The sequence below is a fragment of the Lynx canadensis genome, chromosome C1 (assembly GCF_007474595.2).
Source record: "Lynx canadensis isolate LIC74 chromosome C1, mLynCan4.pri.v2, whole genome shotgun sequence".
NCBI lineage: Eukaryota > Metazoa > Chordata > Mammalia > Carnivora > Felidae > Lynx > Lynx canadensis.
The window spans coordinates 165692961-165716270 of record NC_044310.1 but is presented as its reverse complement, the minus strand read 5'-3'; the positions used below and the strand labels follow the sequence as shown (position 1 = coordinate 165716270).

Genomic DNA, 23310 nt, shown 5'->3' with positions numbered 1-23310 from the left:
TGTATTTTTATACAGCAGATCTTCCACTAAATAAGTGTGATTTTAATTCGATGACTTTAGATTACTTTAATTCTTCTTTTAGCATTAAACAAACAAAAAATAACAGAACCAACACAAAAACCCTTTAAGAACTCTGTGCTAATGAATGCTACCACCTGTGTATTACTAACGCTGAAAAATGATAATATGGAAGCAAGAAAATCAGTTAGCAGCAACAGCATTTACCTACAAAATCAGAAATGGAGTAGAAGCAGGAAAATAAGAGTATAGATTCATAGGAGTATCTGTAAGTACTTTGGTTACCCTTTAGTGCTCAATAATTTCCCAACTTCTAAAGAAAACAGTACTCGTTTTTTCACACAGTTCCTGATTTCTGTATTTCAAATACAAATGATATTGCTAAAACAGTCTCCTGGTGCCTTCCTTCCACCACTTCTGCAGCAGTATTGTCAGAAAGGCAGTCTCCAGGGTGCTGCAGTGGCTGCAGCCTTACTCAGCTGGCAGGTTAACCAGCTCACGTGGACCTTGACATCTGATATTGGCTGCAATTCATACGAAACAGTCATAGGATTCCCTTCTCCTGTGATAAACACTCAAATGGATTTTCATAGGGCCTGGTAACTTTCTCAAAGTATAATGGGTCCTCCATATTCTACTGAGGACAAGTCTTTTCTACCTTAAATATAGTGAAAACATGGTCAGTATAATGAATGAATTGCAATTTCATATGTTAACTAAATATTTCTATCTGATCCCCTGGTTATACCATACCTTCAGTTCCCAGGATCCAAGTGTTCTTGAGTTACTGTTTCTAGAAAAGGAAATAATGCAATCCATTTATTAGAATTCAGATATTGAAATGAAACTTACCTAATAAGGATGACCTTTATGTTATCTCTCTTTACTGAAATCATATGTAAAGCTAGTTGCTATGATTTTAATAGAGCTTACTAACCACATACAAAAAAGATCAAACTTGCAGGTGGCTATACCTCTGGATGGAAAGGCTATATAAATATTTAATTTATTCTTGACCTCATTGAATTTTAGTTTTATGCAAATAAGTTACTGAAAATTCAACTGCACCTATAAATCAACAGTTTTTGGGTGCACCAAAAAAGCATTCATTTTATAATAAGATTCACTTTAGGATTGTAAAAATACTCAGATACATACACATATATTTCTGTACTCTTGTGAGCATTCTTTTTTCATAAACACTCATCATCAATAAGGACATCACCTTCATGCTCCTTTGTCATTTAAAAAGAATGACATATATACCCATATTTCTTTAGAGCCAAAATCTTTGATGGTAATTTATGAAAATAATTCACTTCAAAATAAAAGTAAATAAAAAATAAAATTAGGTAGAAGCTTTGGGTGGCAAAAAGCAAATAATTACCATCCTATGCAAAAATATCAAAAAATATTTGCTAATGTGAAAAAGCCAGCCTGATACCTTGTTATTTGTAAGACTGTTTTTCAATTTCTCATTGTAATTCATGTTTAACTGATATTAAAGCAGATGCTTAATTCTAAAAAATGCTTAAGGTAAAAAGACTTAGGAACTTCTCAACGTCTTACTTTTACAATAGTCCAACTTAATGTCCAATATATGGAATCTCTTTAGGCTAGTATACTGAAAAGACAATGTCATTGACTACCCTTTCAAAATCACTTAGGGAGCTTACTGAGACACTCACCCCCAAACCTGAAAACTCAGTGTACCTGTATTTTAAATACCTGAGGTATCCTTGGTAGACACTTAAGTTTAAGAACCACTGCTTTACCCAATATAAATCCTGTCATTTCATGCTCAGGGCCTTAAATAACATCTGAATGCTGTAGTTCACTGTTTCTGAATGGCAATGTTTATCACCACCTAGTGGTAAAATCCCTTATTTTACCTCCTATCTGTTCATTGATATCACGTAGGTACCAAGTAAAAGAATAAAATTCAGGGAATGAGAAAATTTTAGAGTAATAATTTCCTTAGTATTTTGCATTAATTTTTCATCTACGGTGGGATAACAGAGCATAAAAAGTAAACTTATAAATAAAACCACACCATTACCATTGAATAAAAACAGTATATATGCTAGAAGAAACTTTCCTAAAACACATCCGTTGTTATATCATTGCCCTGTGTGCCTCTAAAAACACATTTCACAGTGCAAATTATGCTCTTCTTTTGGAAATACAGGGACGGAACATATTCGCATATTAAAGCCTCTGGGAAGTTTCACGATCGAAAAAAATCTGTGCAATAATAACTATTTTCTAAATGTATTTGACCATGAAAACTTCTTCCCTAAAGAATAACGGACTTCTCTGAAGACATTAGTACTTCAAGGAACATAGCTTGGGACATGATGCTCTAGAAACAACAAATCTGATACCTGCTTTCAGCATCTGTAACCTACAGTAAAAGACCTGACAATGAATTTACAAGAAAGTTTTGATCAGGCTTTGTTTTAAATGCTATTTATATTTGAACCACATATTTGAAAGAGAAATTTATTGATTTGAATTGCTTAACATTTTTTTCTTTTTTTAAATTAAAGAAATACACACCTAATAAAAACTCCACTATGTTGGCAATTTTAGTAACTGACATATGCAACGCATTGAAGGATCTGAATATAGTATTATGTTCTTATACCCAAAGTGGATTTGAGAAGTAAACATTTAAGTGAATACGTAAGTACTAGATTATTAAATGCTATTTCTTAGGTTCTAGAACTTCATCTTAAGAAAAACGTGACATTCTGACTTTTCAAAATAAAGTTTTAGGGCTCACCTGCAAGAGAACTGAAACATGCAGTTGGAAAACACAACAGACGGTTGCACTGTAAAAGCAGTGTTTCGTAGACAGAGAACAATTCTCCAAGTCTCTTTAGAATTAATATGAAGGAATCAAGGAAATATATCTGCATAAGACACTTTACTGAAACCACAACTGTTTGCTGAAACTGGCTGACATTAAATGCAGCATGGACAAGTTGGAATTACTTAATGCAAATAGAAAATCTGGAGGGCAGGAGGGTGTGAGAGCTGAAAGAGCTGAATCACCTGAAAGATTCAGCTTCTTCTGTTTGACCCAGTGAAAAACCTAAAGACTAATAGGTGATTAATTGTAGGGAATCATATTTTGTCAATTATGAGGATTAACCAAAGATGCAATGGACTCAGGTATGACTTAAGAGAACTCCCTTCCTACTTTTACACTGTTTAGATTAACCAGCTGGCAGGAATATTTCTGGGAATATTCAAACATCACTTGAGTGGTAGAGACTGATAACTTGTAGGGCACCATTTGGTTCCAATCCATGAAAATGGAACTACCCGTGCAGTAAATGAGCTTAGGATGAATAAGTCTACTTGTTCATAATCAATCAACTCTCCTTACTTAGGTTTTTCATTTTGAATGAGAATATTTGCTTCCTTTATAAAATGTGCCCTTTGGGGAGCCTGGGTGGCTCAGTTTGTTAAGCGACTAACTCTTGATTTCAGCTTAAGTCATGATCTCGCAGTCCTGAGATAGGAGCGCCGCATTGGGCTCCAGGCTGGGTGTGGAGCCTCCTTAAGATTCTCTCTTCCTTTGTCCCTCCTGCATGTGCTCACACATACTCTCTCTCTCTCTCTCTCTCTCTCTCTCTCTCTCAAAATAAATAAATAAAAATATGCTCTTTGGTTCACAAAGATTCCATTCTCATTCAGTAAGCCCTGCCTGGGAAGAGGAGATTGGAAGTTTTATCTCAATTTACTAAAATTACCAATTCAAAAAAAGAACTTTCAACTTTTAAATGGAGAGATGTCAAACTATGCAATACTCTATTACGCCCAGTGAACTTAATCTTTTATTATTTTTAGTTTAACTCAGAATGTGAAAGGCATGAGGAGGTACTTCAGTGGTTTTAATAACTGCATACCATTTATAATATCTTTAAGATGCTGAGTTTCTGATTTAGATACACCTTTTTGATACACATCATTCACCTCAATAGCAGCTAAACATTTTCCTTGGATTTTCAAAATACAAGCATAGTAGGGTCTTAATCTTTAATCTTTTTTTGAAATGACTATTCTATCATAATCTGTTCTGAAATTACATGTCATATTTTTGCAGTGACCATTATATCTTGTATTTATAAAGGGAAAATGTCCACCCTCCCGCAAGGCCACTGATATTTATTTAAACTTATCAACAACTTAAAACTTTTTTTAATCACCGTTGCTCTATAATCTTAAAAGATCTTTACAAAATTACCAACAAATTTTGGTGTAACTATAAAATATAGTCTAAAATATTTCTAATAATGTATTTTGGATCTTGACTTAAAGTGTAAGTAGCCAATCTGGATGTGTAGGTTGAGCAATTACCATATTTTATTGAATCTAAGATGCAACTGACTGAAGGAAGCACTTTTATTTTGCGTTCTGTTGAGAAATAAAAACAGGTTGTCAACTACAGTATGGCACATAATCGGTATTAAGATGTTTCCAATTTGAGAAGTGTAAAAATGTGAAAAAATGTGCATCTCAAAATCAATGAAATAGGTCATTTAGTAAAATTCTAAACACTGTTGTATTTTTTATTCTCTTCTTTCACATAAATAAGGCATGATTTAGTCAAGCAAAGAAAACTTTATTTCTGCTACACATAACAACATATTGCTCTAAGAAACAACTATTATATTAGTTTTAGCACTGACGTGTGGATTCAAAAATTCATGTCAACAATTCGTGCTCCCCAGACAAAACAATGTTGTGCACAGACTATCAGGTATATGAAAAAAAAAAGCTGTCAACTGTCCACAGGGAGTGCGTCCAGTCACATTTTCAGTCAGTCAGCTGAGGATTATGTCATTATTTAGTCTTTGTTCTGTAGAAAGAACACAACACAAGTATGAAAATCATCACCTGAAAGGAAACAGCTGTTGTATATAGTATTCCTATAATGTTAGGAATTTCCTGTATTTCAAAGTAACCAATGTTATCTGCTTACTTAATCATAGACGCCCCAAAATAAGCAAAACCAAACTTACTCAGAAGGATGATGTAAACAGGTACTGAATTTCTGGAGGGAAAATGCTGTGAATTAATATAAAATCAGGATGCTCTGAAATACTAAAATGTTTATTTTCCTCAAATAGAAAGAGAAACATATTTTGCACATCAAACCCAGCTCAGAATAGAACTCAATTACTTTCAAAATTGTACTCAGTTTTTCCTATTTTATAGGTGTAGCTCACCTAATCCTAGGCCTATTCCTCAGAGATAAAAGGAACCAACCTTTGAGTGGTGCTGGTGTCTTCTTGAAATTAAGGAAACAAACAAAAAAATGCTCCCCCCTCCCAAGAATTTCAATTTCAATTTTCATGTAAAACTTGGTAAACTTTCTCATTATTTTATTGAACCTTAAAATATGTACATTTACTTAATATACCAACAAAGGAGGAGAATCATTGGAGTCCACAGTAAATAGGAAATCTACAGCAAAAATGAATTTTAAAACATGTAAAGCTAATATAGCTGATTATTTCCCACTATTTCCAGCTAACCTGACCCTACTTTATCTTTGCTCTGAATAGGTACAACAATTCAATAAAGGGAAAAAGGACAGATTTATATTTTATGAAGAGTCATGCTGAAGTATATGCACTTCCTCTATAATGCAGGGAATGGAATAAAGGTACGCCACTTTTACAGGGAAAAACGTGGTATGATAAAACTTCATTCCCATAGCACTGGATGCCCACAGTCTGTATATTAAACTTTTAGTTTCTGACCATTTAGATGAGACAACATCTCAAAGATTTCACTGAAATCACCAATGCAACAGTTTTAGTTCATACTTGCAAAACATTATTTTTATAAAGACTTCTGCTGATTCATTTCTCTCACTAACCCTATTAAAAAAATTAGACTCAGGAAGGTGAAGAGGTCTGTCCAATCACAGTCAGGTATCAGAGTTAGAATTCCAAGCCAGATCTTCTGATTTTTAAGTATAATATTTTTATATTATATAAATAATCACCAGGAAAGGCTCATCCACAAGAGTAATTCATACATTTTCCCCATAATAAAAACATAGTATTATTGTACTTTTTTAAGGACAAAGATTCTTTGCATAAAATAATTGTTACCTACATATTAAAATATCCAAAGACACAAACACATTTTTGTGTGCTATTTTAGAAGACAGCTGGCTAACCAGAATTCAGGTCTTAACATTTTATTTGTAAACATAAAAAAACAGCTTTAAGAACTTGCTAAGTCATTTTCACTGACATTTTAATATTTCTACATTGTATGGGGTAATGGGAATGAATTTTATAATTAGATAAAATATTTTAAGACATTTCTAAATTAGGATTATTCATAATGGGTCCAAATATTGCCAAATGCCTTCTAGGTAGGAGGAACTCATCACCTGACTTGCTGTATATTAGGTCATCAGCACTAAGGCATGAGACAATCCATTCTGATACTTGCTAGTTGCCATAATTGGTCAGAAAGAAAATTGAGGTAAAAAGAAATCTGCTTTCAAGTCAGTTACTTCAAAGTGAATCTAAAGTGCTTGCCAACTGCTATCATTTGACCAGCAGTGGACTTGGAAAGCTGGCGTGTGTGGAAACAGGGTAACTGTCAGCTTCCCCTGAAACTCAGAATTCATTTCCAGAATAAAAAAGTGAAAGAGCTGAACATTTCTACTTCAAAGAATGTCTCCCTAAGCCATGGAGATGTGAGTTGAATTATCACAGCAAAAGAAATTTAAGTTTGATTCTGAAAACTAAAGAAAAAGGAATTCATATGGCTATATGTACCATTATAACAGATAAAGAGTTTTTGGTAAATTGTCTGGGTTCTTTTTTTAATACAAATATGCATATGAGAATACTTTCTGAATGTGTAGTTTTAATGCACAAACTCACAAATTTAAGTCCACAAAAAACAAACATTTAAGTTCAAAAGTTCCAAAAACAGGTATTATTTGATATTGCTTTTAAGGTATTACACTAGTGAGATGTCAAAACACTCTTTATAAAGGCTATTATAAATTAATTTATAACTCAAGACATTAATCCCTCAACTTAAAAAATCTTTAGAACTATTTCAATTTTAAAAAAGTTACATAAGCATATAGTTAAAAGTCTAATTCTTAACATCTAAGATATTCACAAACAAAAAAAGCCACTATTTAATTTTCTATATTGAAATCTGATTTTATTTTATAGAAGGGCAAAAACATTCTCCCAGTAAACATCAAAAACATTTGTTTTAAGTTTACAAAATTCAGGTTTAAAAAATATATTGTGAAATTAACCTGTGCTGTGGTTTTATCAGCCAAGCTTTTTTAAGTCACAAGGCTTTTAACTGATAGCTTCCAAATCCCTAAAAAGAAAACTCTATACATATTCCTCTGGCTATAATATTTAGCTGGTATGTTTTTAAAATTCAGAGTAAAAAGGGCTTACCTCAAGAATCAGTAAGTTCTCTGTCGTTTGTTAGATTCTTCCCTTGGGGAATCTGCCAACATAACTTTAAGTCTGACTCCATTAAGGATCTTTCCATGTAAAGTAGTAATGGCATCATTGGCGCTTATTCTATCTGCATACTTGGCATACCCCACATTTTTTCCTGACACAAGGTAAACTTCGATCAGGTTACCAAAACGACTGAAACAAAGTAAAAAAATCAACTGAAATTGGTAAAAATACAACTGCGTAGGTCCCAAAATTGGGGTCCATTCTGGACTCCTTTTCCATTCCTCTCCCCACACCCAATCTGCAAGCCAATCCTCCTTCTCAAGCACGTCCTCTATTAGTCAAGTTCTCTTCATTCTCACTCAGTTCCCCATCCTCATTCAGCCAGTCATGATCTTTTCCTTGGAATACTCAAACACGTTCCTCCCTTGTTTCCCTGCACCCTGGGCTTGTCCCTCTTTAATCCATTCTCTACCCTGTCTTCCCAGTGATCTCTCTAAAATACAGATACGATCATTTCCTCCCCAAAATTCCCTTCCAGGGTAAGGACAAACTCCCTAACGTGGCTTGTGGGCCTTTCTTGACATGGGCCTTGTTCTCTCCTGCTTCACCCTCCCACACTGTCTCTCAAATTCCATATTCTAATGATCTCCTTTCACATTCTCTCCATAGGAAGAACCATCCGAATGCCCTCCTTTCTTCTATAGCTAAGTTATTATTGTCTATCAGGTCTCCGTTATACCTTGCTTCTTTAAGCAGTTTTCTCAGAGTCTTAAAAGTAGATGCTCCTCTCATGTATTTCATAGCCTGCACATTCCTTTTCACAACACTAACCTCACTAGGCTGTAACAATACCAACTTCAGTAGGCTGTAATATCCTACCTACTTGTCTGTGTCCTATATGAGATTAGCTCTCACAGGACCAGGACTATAATGTCTTACATAATACATTTTGTTTACACAATGTCTCTTGCACACAGCATGGTGACCACCTGGCACAAAGGAGATGCTCAAGAAATAAACTACATGAATCAGTTAAATGAACTACTGATATTTTATGCAGCTGTTCAATGAGTTTCCTGGTGTTTTTTTTTAATTCACTAACATTGTTGTAAGGCAAACAGGAAAAAGACCAAAAAGAAAAAAGATTCAAGGAGTTCTATTAAAAAAACAAAAATTAACAAGTGCCTTCCCTTTTTCTATATTTATTATATACTCTTCCTTACAATCAGGTAATTGTTTACTCAACATAATTCTTAAGGTTCCAAGAGAGTGTGGACAAAATAGAAGATGCTTAGTAAACTGTTCAGGTGAAATACTACTACAAAGGGAAAGATATGTAACAAGAATTTTAGAGGACAGGTCTATTTTTTACCAAGAAACAAATGATTTGTCCATTTTATCCATGCAACTTTTCAAAACAATACTGTATGTTTTATGTCTTTAAAAGAAAATTGGAAATTCTGTGTGGAGACTTAGGATATGTAAATAATAGAGAAGGAAATCATCATATATTTTCAAAGGTCATATAAATAAAGAATTTTTCTAAACTGCAAAACAAATCATTTCTACCTGATTAAGTATTGGTTATAGAAGTTTCAAGATTGTGAAAGGACTTAAATTACTAGTTTAAATAAATTATATTATAAAACGGAACTTTGTGGAATTGAAATCTTACCAGAAAATATCCTCTAATACATCTAAAGGTAAAGGATGAGGATTAAACACGATAAAAAGTCTTTCTTTCACAGGAGTTTCAGGAGGGGCTTTTTTTTTGCATGATGGAAGTACAACATCTGTCTGGATTTGAGGCAACTGTGATCCAGAATTTCCTCCAAATTGCTGTTGAAGAGTTAGGTACAAAAACAAGAAAAAGAAAAACTGCACTTTAAGGATTTTAAAGCCAAGAGCTAAAAAGATATATATATCATGGCTCCTATGTGATCTTTTACTACAGCTCTGAAAATTTTCTTTCCTAGGTAACAGAGGCCACATTTATTACATACCCTATTGATGTACTACAGAGGTTAAATTCTTACCTACTTACCAGAAATTGCTGCTGATTTGGGTTATTCCACACCATTGATGCAAGCTGTGCTGCTACCATCTGCGTTGCCATTTTTCTAAGGAGACTAAAGATAAGAACTGATAATTTACAGAAAACTAGAGATATTTAGTCTCTTACCCGTAACTTGTTTTGTGTGACTTCCTCACCCAAGAGGTCAACTGCTTTCTATTTTTATTCTTCAAGTCATATTATGTACGCCCTGCTTTAGACTCTCCTGAGATGGTACTTACTCTGTTGCATTACTCCCATCATCAATGAAGGAAACACCTATCCGGTTCCCAGGAGGGTACTGAAATCCATGTAACTTGTATTTTGCATAAATAGCTGATGCTACATTAAAATACTGAACCACTCCATGACCTAAAACAAAGTAGAGAATCAGGAATTAAAAACAAAAAACAAAGAGAATACCTAAAGCCTGTGTTGCCATAAAAATGAAACAATATAGAAATACCCTAGTATCACACAACCAGTGAATACAGAATCAAATGGGTCAGAAAACAATGTTCATATATATATATATATATATATATATATATATATGTGCAACAGCTGTGTTCCTACAAAGTCTAAACCAGATTTTGTTAACAATAGAAACATGGTATTTTAAGGAAAATGAAATTACTAGTGTAAGTTTTTTCCAACGAATTTAATTTTAGAATATTGGTGTTTCTTATATGACAGATACACCTAAAACCAAGCAGTTTTTCTTAAATATTTATTCTTTGAAATATACTTTGAAATTCTAAAATTTTCCCTATCATACTGAGCAGGAAATGAAACGAGGGGAATATATAATCTGATAAGAACATACAGTCATCTGGCTAGCTACAGTTGTAGAGAAAGGAAAAATGGTATATATGAAAAACAAAAGGTAGGGAACAGAGGATCTTAGATTAGAAGTCACAGATTACACACTCTTTTTGAGAGCTTTCAGCTATGGAAACAGATTTTAATTCAGGAAGATGATGCTGAAGGTGGGGGGGGGGGGGTGGATAATTTTATACTGGAGTCCTTACATGGAGAGCCCAAGAGCTTATAACACAACCAAAAAAGTTTCCATAATATATTTACAATACAACCCACTTAGGGGGAAACACTGCTATAATTTAAGGGTCCTGTCTAAACCCAAGCATCCCAACATTTTAATGAAATTAAAACTCAGAAAGCAAATGAATATATAAAACCAATTCAGATAGAACTTTGTATGATGATTCCTCTATCAATAAAAAAGTGTTCCAATGACACATGTATTTATTTATCAGACACATTCAACCAGGGAAACAATATAGAAGGTGAAGGAACAAATACATTTCAACATAACAGATAAAAGGGAAAGAAATACAGAACAAATAAAATTACATATAACAACGAATGTGCCAGAAAACACAAAATGTGTGCACACAAAATAGTCAGAATAAAGAAGAGGTTGAAGATGGTCCGAAGTAGGTTCAGATGCAGTCCTGCTAACAGACCAGGGCTGGGAAGAGTAATAGTGAGGATGTGTGAAGAGTGGCACTACTCCGCTCCAGGCCCGTTAGCCTATATGACCCGACTAACACCTTCCCACTTATGCTCACACCCATGGCACCCTAAAAGTGTATCTATAGGCCAGGAACAGATGCCAAGTATGACTTCTCTATACTCCCCTTACCTCAAATTCTTTAAAAGAAATTGACAAGCCCCTTAGACTTACTGAGTGCCTATTATGTGCCAGGACTTGCATTAGGTATTTTACATATAGTATTTCTAATTCTTATCTAACCCTGGTACTGATAGTATTAATAATCCCCTTTTACATATAAAGAAAGAAAGGCCCAGACAGGATAAGCAATTTGCCAAGGTCTCAGAGCTATGTGCCAGCACTGGGATTTCATTTGCACCTGAGTCAGATGCGAAAAGGAATGCCAACCATTTTCCATTGTGCCACAATGACTCCATTTCTTAAAAGCCTTAAAAAACAAAAAACAAAAACAAAACAAAACAAAAAAAACTTAAAAAATTACGAAGATGGTTAACATGAGATATTAGGTTTAACCGATTAACTAAGTAACTAGTTCAAATGCCTGATAGTAGAGCCTTGCTTCAATTAAGACTGGGAAGATGTAGAGAGAGAAAGAGAGCAATTAGATACTTGAAGGGAAGGAGCTTTTTTGAGGTATAAGCTTAAGAAAAAGATTTAGGGATAAGAAGGAAACTTTAAGGGTTTTATAACTTTGTCTAGCATTAATCAGCAGTACAGAGACTCCATTTTGGCTGCACAAATGGAAACAGAGAATGCTCTATTTTATAAGCGTTAAAATATATATATTTTTTAATTTTTTAAATGTTTATTTATTTTTGAGACAGAGAGAGACAGAGCATGAACAGGGGAGGGTCAGAGAGAGGGAGACACAGAATCTGAAACAGGCTCCAGGCTCTGAGCTGTCAGCACAGGGCCCGACGCAGGGTTCAAGCTCACGGACCGCGAGATCATGACCTGAGCTGAAGTCGGCCGCTTAACCGACTGAGCCACCCAGGCGCCCCTAAAATATTTTTAAAAAATAAATGACTTTGTTTAAAGGAGCTATAATCCCAGGGGGTTATTTATTAAGGTATCGCTGTATTTGAAAATTTAAAGTGGAAAAAAGAAAACAAAATTGTCACACACAGAGTATCTGACATCAAAAGTGCCACTGGAGAAAAGACATTTTATCAAAACACAGTATATTTAAAAATAATAGACATTATTTTACCATAATTAGAATAAGGATCTCGTTGAACTTCACAGTATTCCAATCCTGGTACTATATCAAAAATACTGAAAAGCTGCTCTTCAGTGAAAGGAACTCTTGATACAACTGACAGGCGTTTGGAGATAGCTTCTTGGCCTCTGTTGTCATTCTTGTCAAAACTTGAAAATTCAGATTGTTGTTCTCCAACAACATAAAAAAAGTATATCTTTAAATTTCTATACAGTTGAGAATTCATTTAACATTTATGTACTAGAAAGTAAGATGCACTGTCATTGCACTGGAACTTGTCCATTGCATTGGACAAGGAACGGTGTTTTGTCATATGCTCCTGGTCATTAGCACTATCAGAAGGGACCAATGGTGAGGAAACAGAGAATTCTTCCCACTCCCCTGCCTTCAACACAGAAGGTTAAGTAGAAATGTGTAGCCTAACTTCACAGGAATAGGTTTAGTATGCAAAACTACAAAATATGGCAAGTGTTTCATCTAAAAGAAAGTTATGCCAAATAACATTTACAGGTCTTACTTTCATCAATTATTTCCCCCTTCATCTGGCTTCTACTTTTGTCATTCCTCTCCTTTCTCTAGCCCTAGTTTGAAAGCAGCAGTATCTTAGGGATAAAAATCTTAGGACTCATACTGAGGGGACAGAAGTAGATGTCTTTTATACTTTCTGGTTGGCTACACAGAGGCAGAAGCTCACTCAAAAAAGTGGTGTGACATAGTTTAATATCTAGATACATAACTAACCACAGAAAACTACAATTGGAAATATGTTAAATGAGTGTTACATATTAAGGACATGAGAAGTCATGACAAACTTCTCAAAAAAACCCTACTACATTAATTTTTATTCACTAAGTCAGATTTACAGACTACTGATAAAAGAATATTTTATAAAATCCAAATCAGATTGCATATACTGCTTATACTATTAAAATAAAGAATAGCTTACTCACCGAATGGAAACATATTTACTCTAGGTTCATGTCCCAATGTCTCCTGCCTCATGTTATTATAATAGTCTTGTTCTGAGGATTCAGATGCTTTATTTTTAGGTTCAGCCAAGATTGCCCTAAAACCTGAAAAAAGAATCTATGATTTTCAAACTTCACAGCAAATTTAAAATACCTGCAAATATACATTATTGCCAGTGCTTGACTTAGCTTTATAACTATAATTTCATAAAACAAAATCTATACAAAGGCCACCTGCACCAGACCTACTTCTTTGCTTTTCGGAAGATGGCAAAAAATAAATAGAGCGAGAACCCCAAATTATGGGTCAATGTAGACATGCAAAATCAGCAATTCTTTTTCATCCTTTCCAATCTTCCCCTACTACCAAGTAAAATCATCATTCATTCTCCCTGGGTCAACATTAAAATCCTAGAGGGCTTTTCACATTCAACATGTCAGCAAGATTCTTCCTTTAAAATGTATTTAGAAAATGTTATCTTTTATTCTAATTTCCCTGACTTTGTTTCTAAGTTAGATTCCCTTCAATTAATTACAACAACTCTTTAACTGGTCTGCCTATGGAGCAAAGGTTTTAAGTATGGGTTCAAGGATGAGCTTCAAAAGGTGGGAAGGTTCCATGAGCCCTCTGAAACTTTAAACAAAATGCTTATATATGTGCACATGGGCATATTTCAAAGGAGAAGGTTTGTAGCTTCAACCATATTATTCAGTGGCTCTAAAAAGGATAAAACCAGCCATTTTGAATTCTTTCTCTGGAAATCCATCCTTGATACTGTACTTACATCAACTGTCCAGAAACAGTTATTTTTTTCCTTTTAAAACAATCTACAACGGAATCCTAACATGGACTAAGCTTGAACTCTTCGTGATCTCCCATGTATGGTGCCAATGTACTTAACGTTGTCTCCTAATTTCTCAACAATATTATGTTTTATTCAGATTGCTGCCTTCACAGCATTAAGCAAAGACATGTTTATTTCTATCTCTGGGCCTCTGCAAACACTGCTCTCACCTTCTGTCCTGCCTAATTTATACCAAATGTAAATCTCACCTCTAGATGTGTTCTTGTGCTCTCAGTGCACTTGTTTTTCACCACTGATGGACCATAGCACACATTTTTGAACATTTCCTCATCTGGCAAATTTTTATTGAGTCTATTATAAATAGCAGTATCTTTGATAGAAATCTCAATAAATCTTTACTGAGGGCCTATAACTGTACTAGGTAGAAGGAATAACAGAGACAGAAACATAAAACATACTCCCTGCTTTCAAAGAGCCTTTTAAAAAATTCTCCTAATATTCTTTAACAATTTTTTACTAGTAGATCTTGGCTACCCAATATAGTTAAACTCCTTAAAAGCTATATATTCTCTCTGTACCTCTTTACTTAACATATTGCCAAGTATACCATAGGTACTCAATTAGTGCTGGCTGATTGAGAAATTTAGAAGGATCTGAGAGAAAATTTTGGTATATATCTTAGGCTTACCTAAGAATTCCAGTGATTAGCAATAATTCTTCAGTACATATAGATCTTCATAATATCCTAAAACCTAGAGTATTCATCATTTCTAAAGGTCAATATAACTAGAAGTATGACAACAAAGAATATTTTCTTTGGCTTCTTTAAAATTCTTATTCTTCATTATGTACACCAACAGCAAAAGATCCAATTAATGTCACTCTAGCTTGAAATTAACCTAATGTATATTTATTTACCTATATGAGCATATATAACACTAAACCCCATCCTTAACCTGTATATTTATTGGCAAATTTAATTCTATTTAGGGTTTAGGTTAAATATGAACAAATTTTACAGAAAACTTGAGTTTTTTCAATATAAAGAAAAAAAAATTTTTTTGAGCCTGAAAGGGTAAGTCAACTTAATACTTAAAAATTTTAAATATTAAAATAAACCCCCAAACCTTAGAAGTAATAACCAAAATATGGTAACAGTATTTTCACTTAAGTTAATGTAGTTGCCCATATTTTTCTTCAAGATGGCGCCTCAACAAAAGCTTAATCACAGCCCTCAAATACTTTTCATCCCAGGTATATATATATTTAAACTCCCATTGCTAAGATTAAATTAGCAGGTATGGTTATTAGCAAAAACCAGTATTAGATTCCATTATTTAGAATAATTAAAAGTTTTAAGAAAGTCTTCAACATGTTAAATGAACACATCCTTACTTCGATCACAGTTTTCTATTGCTTGGGCAGCTTGTGATGGTTTTAAGTATCGAACATAGCCCAAACCTTTACTTTCTCCAGTTACTTTATTCTTAATAATGCTGCAGTATTCGATATCTCCATACACCTATGAGAGTTAAAAGAAACGATCATAGAGGAGTCAAAATCAGTAACTGTGAACAGATTATTTCAGAACTTAAAATTTGTTTATTTGCACCCTTTATTTGCAAAACTAGAAGTAAGAATTAGAATATATAGCCATTTTTAATAATAGAATCAAAATGTCACAAACTAATGAGGCACTAGAAAAAAACCATAATAATGATATAAGCAAATAACATAATCAAAATCATGATGATTTTCATTCTCCTTTTCTGAGCATTTGCTTTACATATATTTCCTTACTGTTAAAACAATCCTTCAAGGGGTGTGTGTGTGTGTGTATAATATATAAGTTATTCACAGACAAGGAAACTGGGTCTTAGAGAGGAAATCAAATAACTTGTCTAAGTCATGGAGGGAGAGTAAGAATGTGTACATGGTTTGGAAAGCTCCAAAGTCTTAGTGGTGATTACAAGCTGGAATTGAACCTTCCATATTCGAACCTGGCTCAGTCCCTTATTAACTGGGCAGTTTATTTATCCTCTCTGAGCCTGTCTCCTTATCTGTTAAATGGGGCTAATAGCTATAACTACTTCATAGGGTTATTTTAAGAGTTAAATGAACTAATAGACCTAAAGTGCTTATATAGAGTTTGGGACACACTAAACATTAGTTATAGTTATAGTCGTCTGCCTTCTAACAGGACACAACTGTGTATTCTTTTGAAGAGAAGCCTCACAAAATATATAACTAAAACACACAGGTTTACTCAGTCAATTCTCCACATGAAAAATATGGATAAAAGTTTATTTTTAATGTTGGGAGAAATATGGGATATAAATTCTTAGGGCTTATTTTTTTTTAATAGTTATTGAGAGAGAAAGAAAGTACATGAGCAGGGGAGGGGCAGAGACAATTTTAATCCTAAACAGGCTCTGCACTGTCAGCAGAGAGCCCCAGGCAGGGTTTGAATACCACCAACCATGAGATCATGACCTGAGGCTAAATCAAGAACAGGATGCTTAAGCAACTGAGCCACTCAGGTGCCCCGTTAGTGTTTATTATTTATTTCATAAAATTCTCATGCACCCAATTAGCAACTTAATTATTACACATTTGGATAAAAATGTCATATTTGTTTGCTCAGAAAAAGATAAGAATTTATAAACATATAAGGTAACAACTTTTTTCTTACTTTTGGAGGAAGTATGGACTATGTATTTTTGGTATTTGTTATTTTTGAGGTATTTTATTCAACTCTCAATTGAATTTTCAGAGAGAGAAAGTCTGAAAATTACTTTTGACTATTTTCTTTCTTATTTGTTGCCCACCTAATTCATAGTATTGGGGAAAATCAGTAGATAATGGATAAAAAGTTACAACTCATAACAATTTGAGAATTGCTTTTAGTAATTTTTAGTGAAAGTATATCATTGCATATAAAAGTCATTGGCTATAAAGAGATTTAAAATGATCTTCAAATTTCACTATCAGTCATTACCATAGCTCTTGCTATATATATGGTTCAGAGCTGTAGATTTTTTCTTTAAATATAAGTCCTTAACTTTAGAACAAAAATTCTGTAAAGGATGAGCCTTTCTGTGAATAAGTACAAGATCAACATGCCATAGGCTTTGTATATAAATAGATAATATAGTTCACACACTTAGGCTTGCTTCATTTACCTCTACATGAAAGCAACAGAGTGGTGAGAGGGTGCTTTGAAATTGTAAAGACCAAGAGCAGGTTCTGGATTCAGACAGCCTGGGTTTATTTATTTATTATTTTTTTTTTTTAATTTTTTTTTTTTTCAACGTTTATTTATTTTTGGGACAGAGAGAGACAGAGCATGAACGGGGGAGGGGCAGAGAGAGAGGGAGACACAGCATCGGAAACAGGCTCCAGGCTCTGAGCCATCAGCCCAGAGCCCGACGCGGGGCTCGAACTCACGGCCTGCGAGATCGTGACCTGGCTGAAGTCGGACGCTTAACCGACTGCGCCACCCAGGCGCCCCGACAGCCTGGGTTTAAATCTTGGTCCACCACCTACTATGTATGTGACCTAATTTAAAATTCTGGGCTTTAGACTTCATTTTCCTGAATCTGGCAGAAAATATCATCATTATGTTTCTTATATGGCAGAAAACATCATCATTAATATGTTTTTCATCATTTTTATGTTTTTTAAAAAGTTAGTTTATTCTAGGTTTACTACTTTAAAACTAGATTGAAATAGATGACTTAGAAACAATTATTTAATTCACCACCACCACCAACCTAATGATCTAACTCGAACAACACTTAAGAGTTAGTAACCATACAACCGATTTAGGATTGTAAATTATCATAGATGCTAGCTGATTAAAAAACATAAGTACCTTAAATTTTTCCCGCAAATCTTCTTCTGTGTAGGACTTTGGTATCATGACAAATATTCTTGTAAGTTCTTCATCTTCAACATCTCGGTGACTTCCAGATGATCTGGACTGAGCAATGAAAACCTAAGCAACAAACATAATCCAAAAATAATGTGAAAAATCAGTTAACTGTTTTCCTATTCCTTAAGTACATTTACTTCATTATTAGTATGAGATACATGTTAGGTTAAACACAATGTAATAGGGTCTTATCAAAAAGTTTTTTTAAAGCAATTTTTACTACAATGACTTTTTATATGAGATAATAACAATCTCTGCACCGTTTTTCCCAATCTATATCTATATCTATATAGATATATAGATTTTTTTTTAATGTTTATTTTTGAGAGAGACAGAGACAGAGTGTGAGCAGGGGAGGGGCAGAGAGAGAGGGAGACACAGAATCCAAAGCAGGCTCCAGGCTCTGAGCTGTCAGCACAGAGCCTGATGCAGGGCTTGAACCCACAAACCGCGAGATCATGACCTGAGCTGAAGTCGGACGCTTAACCAACTGGGCCACCCAGGCGCCCCCCCCAAATACATTTTTACTTTTGCATTTTTGTTTACCAAGGGCAAGCCAGTGCACTGAAAAAGAATAAGTACTCTGCAGCTGCTGGGTACAGCGTTCAATAGATGTCAGTTTCATGGCTGATTAATGGTGTTATTAAAATATTCCTTATCTTGGGGCGCCTGGGTGGCGCAGTCGGTTAAGCGTCCAACTTCAGCCAGGTCACGATCTCGCAGGCCGTGAGTTCGAGCCCCGCGTCGGGCTCTGTGCTGACTGCTCAGAGCCTGGAGCCTGTTTCCGATTCTGTGTCTCCCTCTCTCTCTGCCCCTCCCCTGTTCATGCTCTGTCTCTCTCTGTCCCAAAAATAAATAAACGTTGAAAAAAAATTTTTTAAAAAAAATATTCCTTATCTTTGCAAATTTTGTCTAGTTGTTCTATCAGATACTAAGAAAGGAGTTTAAATACCTGATTGTGAATTTATCTTTCTCCTTCAGGTTCTACCAATCATGCTTCACGTATTTTGAAGCTGTATTATTGGCTGCATAAACATTTGGGATTGTTATGTACTTTTTGATTGATATTTTTATTCCTATGAAATTACCCTATCTGTTAATACTCCTTGTGTTGATGACCATTTTGTACAACATCACACCAGCTTTTCTTATCCTTTTACTTTCAACTGCTTTGTATCCCTTGTACATAGTATTTAGCTTTTTTTTTTTTTTTTTTTTTTACAAATCCTGATAATCTCCGCCTTTTAATTGGCATGTCTAGTCTACTAATATTTAATGTAATATTGACACAGTTGGGTTTAAGTCTAGGATGTCATATTTTTAATTGTTTTCTTTCTAATATGTACCTTTAAGAAAAGGTAACATAAACATAATTACTGGATCGTCTCAGTGACCACCCAAATGATTTATGTAAGTAAGAAAATGCACAGCACTACCTGAGGCTCCATTTTCTACTGTTAGCATTTTCTACTATTTAGTTTTACTGAAAACATCATCTGTGACATTGGACTACTTAGATTATCATTACTTGGATTATGACATTAGATTATTACTTTATAATATAAATTGTTTTGGTGTTATATTGTTCTAGAGGAATCTTAAAATCTCTAACTAGGATTGTGGATTTTTTTATAGAGCAATATGGATAAGAACTTTAATGGCTAGGTTTGTTTTTTATAATTTGAAGACATGTAATAAAATTAATATAAATCACCACAAGCCTGAACTTATGGATTTCTAGAGTAGGAGGCAGCAACCAAAAGGATAGAAAACCTATAAAGCCAGGGGATTTTAGAAGTACTAAAACATAAAGTCATTATGTTCGCTTGGAAAACAGCTGTCATAGAGGTGTAGGGCCTTGTTTACAAGATCTAGCTGGAGACATATTCCTATGTCTCCTAACAGAGTCCACTGTTACTCCTTCAATAAACTTACACCACCTGCCAAACAGTGTATGAGGTATTAGTAATAGTATATTGAGTAATACAGAAATGACCTACTAGAAAGTCTAGTGGATGTATCGGTAATGGATGATCAATAGAAAAATAAAATAGGAAACATTTAAGAATATGGGAAGACACTGGGGGGCAAAAAGAATCTCAAGTAAGATTTGAGGTTGTAGGTGTCATCAAATCACAAATTTCTAAATTTTAGAAGACCGGAGTGTTTCAAATTTCCAATAAGGCAAGCAGTGTCTGAGCAGAACACATGTATAATAATTAGCCACCTAATGGATGATTTCTCCTGAGATTTGTGTTCAGACTACAGGCTCTAAAGAGGCATTCTTGAAAAGCTAGAAAACAAGACTTTTCTACATTTTAGGTTTACCCCTTTCCTCCAGGTAATATAGCTGGTCACAAAATAATTCTTACCTAGTCAATCTTTTCTGGCTCTAGGCCTATAATTTTCTTATTTGTCTCATAGATACTACGGAACTTTGCGAAAGCAAACTACATGAGAAAAGTTGAAGCTGTGTTAATTTAACTGGAAATACTAAAAACAATAACCACAGTAACAACAAACAAAAAACTACATTCTAGTGGAAGACAGACAGAGCTGAACCTGCTGAAGAATGAACTTGGTCTAGCTAGGCCCTGTAGTCTAACAATCCTCTGTCTGAAACTGAGTGGACCAAAATGTGAAAAACAGAACTTCAACTTTATTTTGGGGAATAACTTTTCTGTGATTAAAAAGGAGGGTCCCAGTATTGGGGCTTTTACTTCTCTTGTAGGAATTTAATCAAGGAAAGGGGATTCTATAGGTTTCAGATCTGGAGCATTTTTTTTGGGTTACCAACAGATCTCTATGGTTGTATTCAGAAAGTATAAAAACCTTCTCTGTTAATTTAATTGGAAGGAGATAAAAATTAAATCAATCTAGGGAATCAACAAACCACAGCTTACTCTTTTTCAATAGCCCATGATCTAGGAATTGTTTTTACATTTTTAAAGGGCTGTTAAAAAGAAAGAAAATATGTGACAGAGACGGTATGTGGTTCACAAAGCCTAAAATATTTACTATTTGTCCTTTTACAGAAAAAGTTTGTCAGCCATTGATCTAGTATATGCCGTGGCCTTACAATTCATCTTATTGATGATCTGTTCTGCTCCATTTCAGAAGGTTGGGGATGGAAGTAAAGGGCATGTCTATGGTCTACTGTGTTGTTGGTATATTCCTATGTTCCTTCTCTTTTGTGGATGGAGGCATAGGGAAGACCTCCAGAGACTGAACTCTCTCTCCGTCTTTCATTTATAAAAGTCAGTATTAGTAGTATTCTTATCAGTTCTCTGTTGTAAGTGGAAAAAACAAGAAGGAAAAAGTTGAGGGAAAAGAATTTTGTGGAAGGCTCCAACAGAGTTACATATACAGCAACTATTTCTACACGACGGGCGGGGGTACAGTTTAAGCAACTGTCAGGTCCTCAGGACTGGGTCCTGAACACAGTCCACAGCCAGTAAGGAAGGACATTTTGGCTACTAATGACCACCAAGATCTATGCGCGGGGTCTACCATGTGACGAGCACTGTGCTGAAAGCATAGATTAAAACGAATAACCGTCAAAATCACCCTTCCTGCCACGTGTCAGTTTTGTTACTTTTACACAAGTCTGGAAACTCAATATAAAGATCTCCAGGGTGAACTATGAGTACGCAAAGAAACAATAATAGCACAACTACACTACCATCACAATGATCTGGCTCTTCTTAAGGCAGTTTATTTTGGGTTGCTTTCAAAGAAAAGTGGCAGTAACAAAACGTTTGCCAATTATAGTATCGCAAAGAGGGCTTAATTTAAATGATTTTAAAAATCACAACGGTGTGACAAATCTACAACAGCAGCAGTCTGAGTCACCTCCACTCAAATATTATATACATGCATACTTTCGTGTGGCACTGGGAAAGCGCCCAACACCAGAGAGGCCACACTTAACGTATGTTTATCAAGTTGCTAAGCTCCGTACCACCCTGAGGAAAAGCAAACTAATCTATTTTCATACATGGTAAACGGGGTTATGAGAGAGGAGGGCCAGAGGTGGGTCGTGGAAGCCAGAGCTCTGGACTAGAGATGGCGGGAGTAGGGGAGAGGCTCAGTCACTATAGCTCCGCGGCCCAAGTCGGGGCCGATATTCTTGCCGCACCTCGGGGCTGCCTCGCTGGCCGGGCGGCCCGAGAAACCCTGTGCGGAACACCATCCGCCCCTCCTCCCGCCCCCGGAATGCCAGGCACCGCCCACTCCGCTCCAGGGAGCGGATGTACTACCTCGACCCCACCTGACACAGCTTCGGGTGCAGGAAGGCCCATCCCCTCCCGCTCCCGCGGGCATCCCAACCCGGGCACCTGCACCTTGATGGGCTTGGTGTCGTTGGGGCTGAGGCACTGGCCGTGCATCTCCTCCATGGCCCTGCAGGCCTGCGAGCTACGGGCAAACTTGACGAAGGCGATGCCCTTGGACTCCTTGGTGTGCTTGTCCCGCACCACCCAGATGTCCTGGATCTCGCCGAAGGGCGAGAAGCGCTCCCTCAGCACCGACTCGGGCGTGTACTTGCTGATCACCAGGAAGATGCGGCTGTTGGGGGGCTCGTCCAGGCTATCCACGCCCGGGCGGAACCCTCCGCCGCTCGCACAGCTGCCTGCTTCGTCCATGGTGTTCCAGCCCGGCGCGGGAGGCAGGCCCGGGTCCCCTTCGGTTCTTGTCTTCTCAGGCGCGCCAGCCACCACCGTGGTCGCACACCCAGCCGTTGCGCGTCCAGGGATCCGCTTCCGGAAGACGCAAGGGTCTCGCGCCGGGCGCTGTGCGGCCGCGCAGAGTGCCAGCTTCCGGGGAACGGCCTCCAGCGCCCCCTAGCGGCTCGGGGTGGGGTAGGCCGACCCAGTCAGTCTAGCAGTCCGCTGAAATAAACGCTGGGTGTGCAATCCTCGTTCTCTGTGGCCAGAACAGGCCCGTCTGGCGCACAGCCTTCCCAACCGTAGAGCCCAAGCATTCTTCCTCTAAAACTTGCCATCTTGGTCATAAACTCAATAGAGGACCACTCTAGGATAAAGTTAAAAACCATATAGTCTCAGAGCTAAAAAGAACCTTTGAGATCATCCAATTCCAGCCTCATTTGTTGAGAAAATTGAGATGAGGAAATTGAGGCCCTTGGAATGCCAGAGACTATATAGAGATACAAATAACAGAGCCCAAACCAGAACCTATCTGCTGATCTGCTCGACTCCCACAAACCTTGGGGATTTGAAGGCTGAAAAGGTGGACTGTTCAACTATAGCACTAGGAAAAGTCTTAATGGCAAAGTGGGA

At 36.0% G+C, this 23310-nt stretch overlaps 1 protein-coding gene and 1 long non-coding RNA gene across 4 annotated transcripts; both read right to left on the bottom strand.

The window, feature by feature from the left end:
- Window positions 1-21: 21 nt before the first annotated feature.
- On the bottom strand, window positions 22-3539 carry LOC115520207. Its single transcript, XR_003970721.1, has 2 exons — window positions 2804-3539; window positions 22-811 (listed from the first exon to the last, which is right to left on the bottom strand). It is a non-coding gene; the product is annotated as an uncharacterized LOC115520207 (long non-coding RNA).
- Window positions 3540-4630: 1091 nt separating this feature from the next.
- Window positions 4631-22797, bottom strand: RBM45 (RNA binding motif protein 45). Of its 3 annotated transcripts, none has more exons than XR_003970720.1 (11): window positions 22357-22795; window positions 17954-18076; window positions 15475-15601; window positions 13256-13378; window positions 12297-12476; window positions 9792-9921; window positions 9541-9625; window positions 9172-9335; window positions 7485-7685; window positions 5052-5097; window positions 4631-4888 (listed from the first exon to the last, which is right to left on the bottom strand). XR_003970720.1 is itself a non-coding variant. In XM_030324370.2 (11 exons), exons 1-9 carry the CDS (start codon window positions 22654-22656, stop codon window positions 7493-7495), a joined length of 1425 nt encoding a protein of 474 aa, XP_030180230.1. In that variant the 5' UTR covers window positions 22657-22797; the 3' UTR covers window positions 4631-4888; window positions 5052-5083; window positions 7485-7492. The 3 variants fall into 3 exon arrangements, 2 of the variants coding, with proteins under 2 accessions (XP_030180230.1, XP_030180229.1); XM_030324370.2 differs by having other exon boundaries at window positions 5052-5083; window positions 22357-22797; XM_030324369.1 differs by lacking the exon at window positions 5052-5097 and having other exon boundaries at window positions 22357-22794.
- Window positions 22798-23310: the final 513 nt, after the last annotated feature.

Excerpts from the sequence above, each read along its gene's own strand:
- RBM45 (XM_030324370.2), bottom strand. The coding sequence starts at position 22,656 with ATGGACGAAGCAGGCAGCTGTGCGAGCGGCGGAGGGTTCCGCCCGGGC. Across the intron at positions 18,077-22,356 it reads ACGACACCAAGCCCATCAAG|GTTTTCATTGCTCAGTCCAG; the intron begins GTGCAGGTGCCC and ends TTTGTTGCTTAG. Across the intron at positions 15,602-17,953 it reads ATTTGCGGGAAAAATTTAAG|GTGTATGGAGATATCGAATA; the intron begins GTACTTATGTTT and ends TAACTCTCATAG.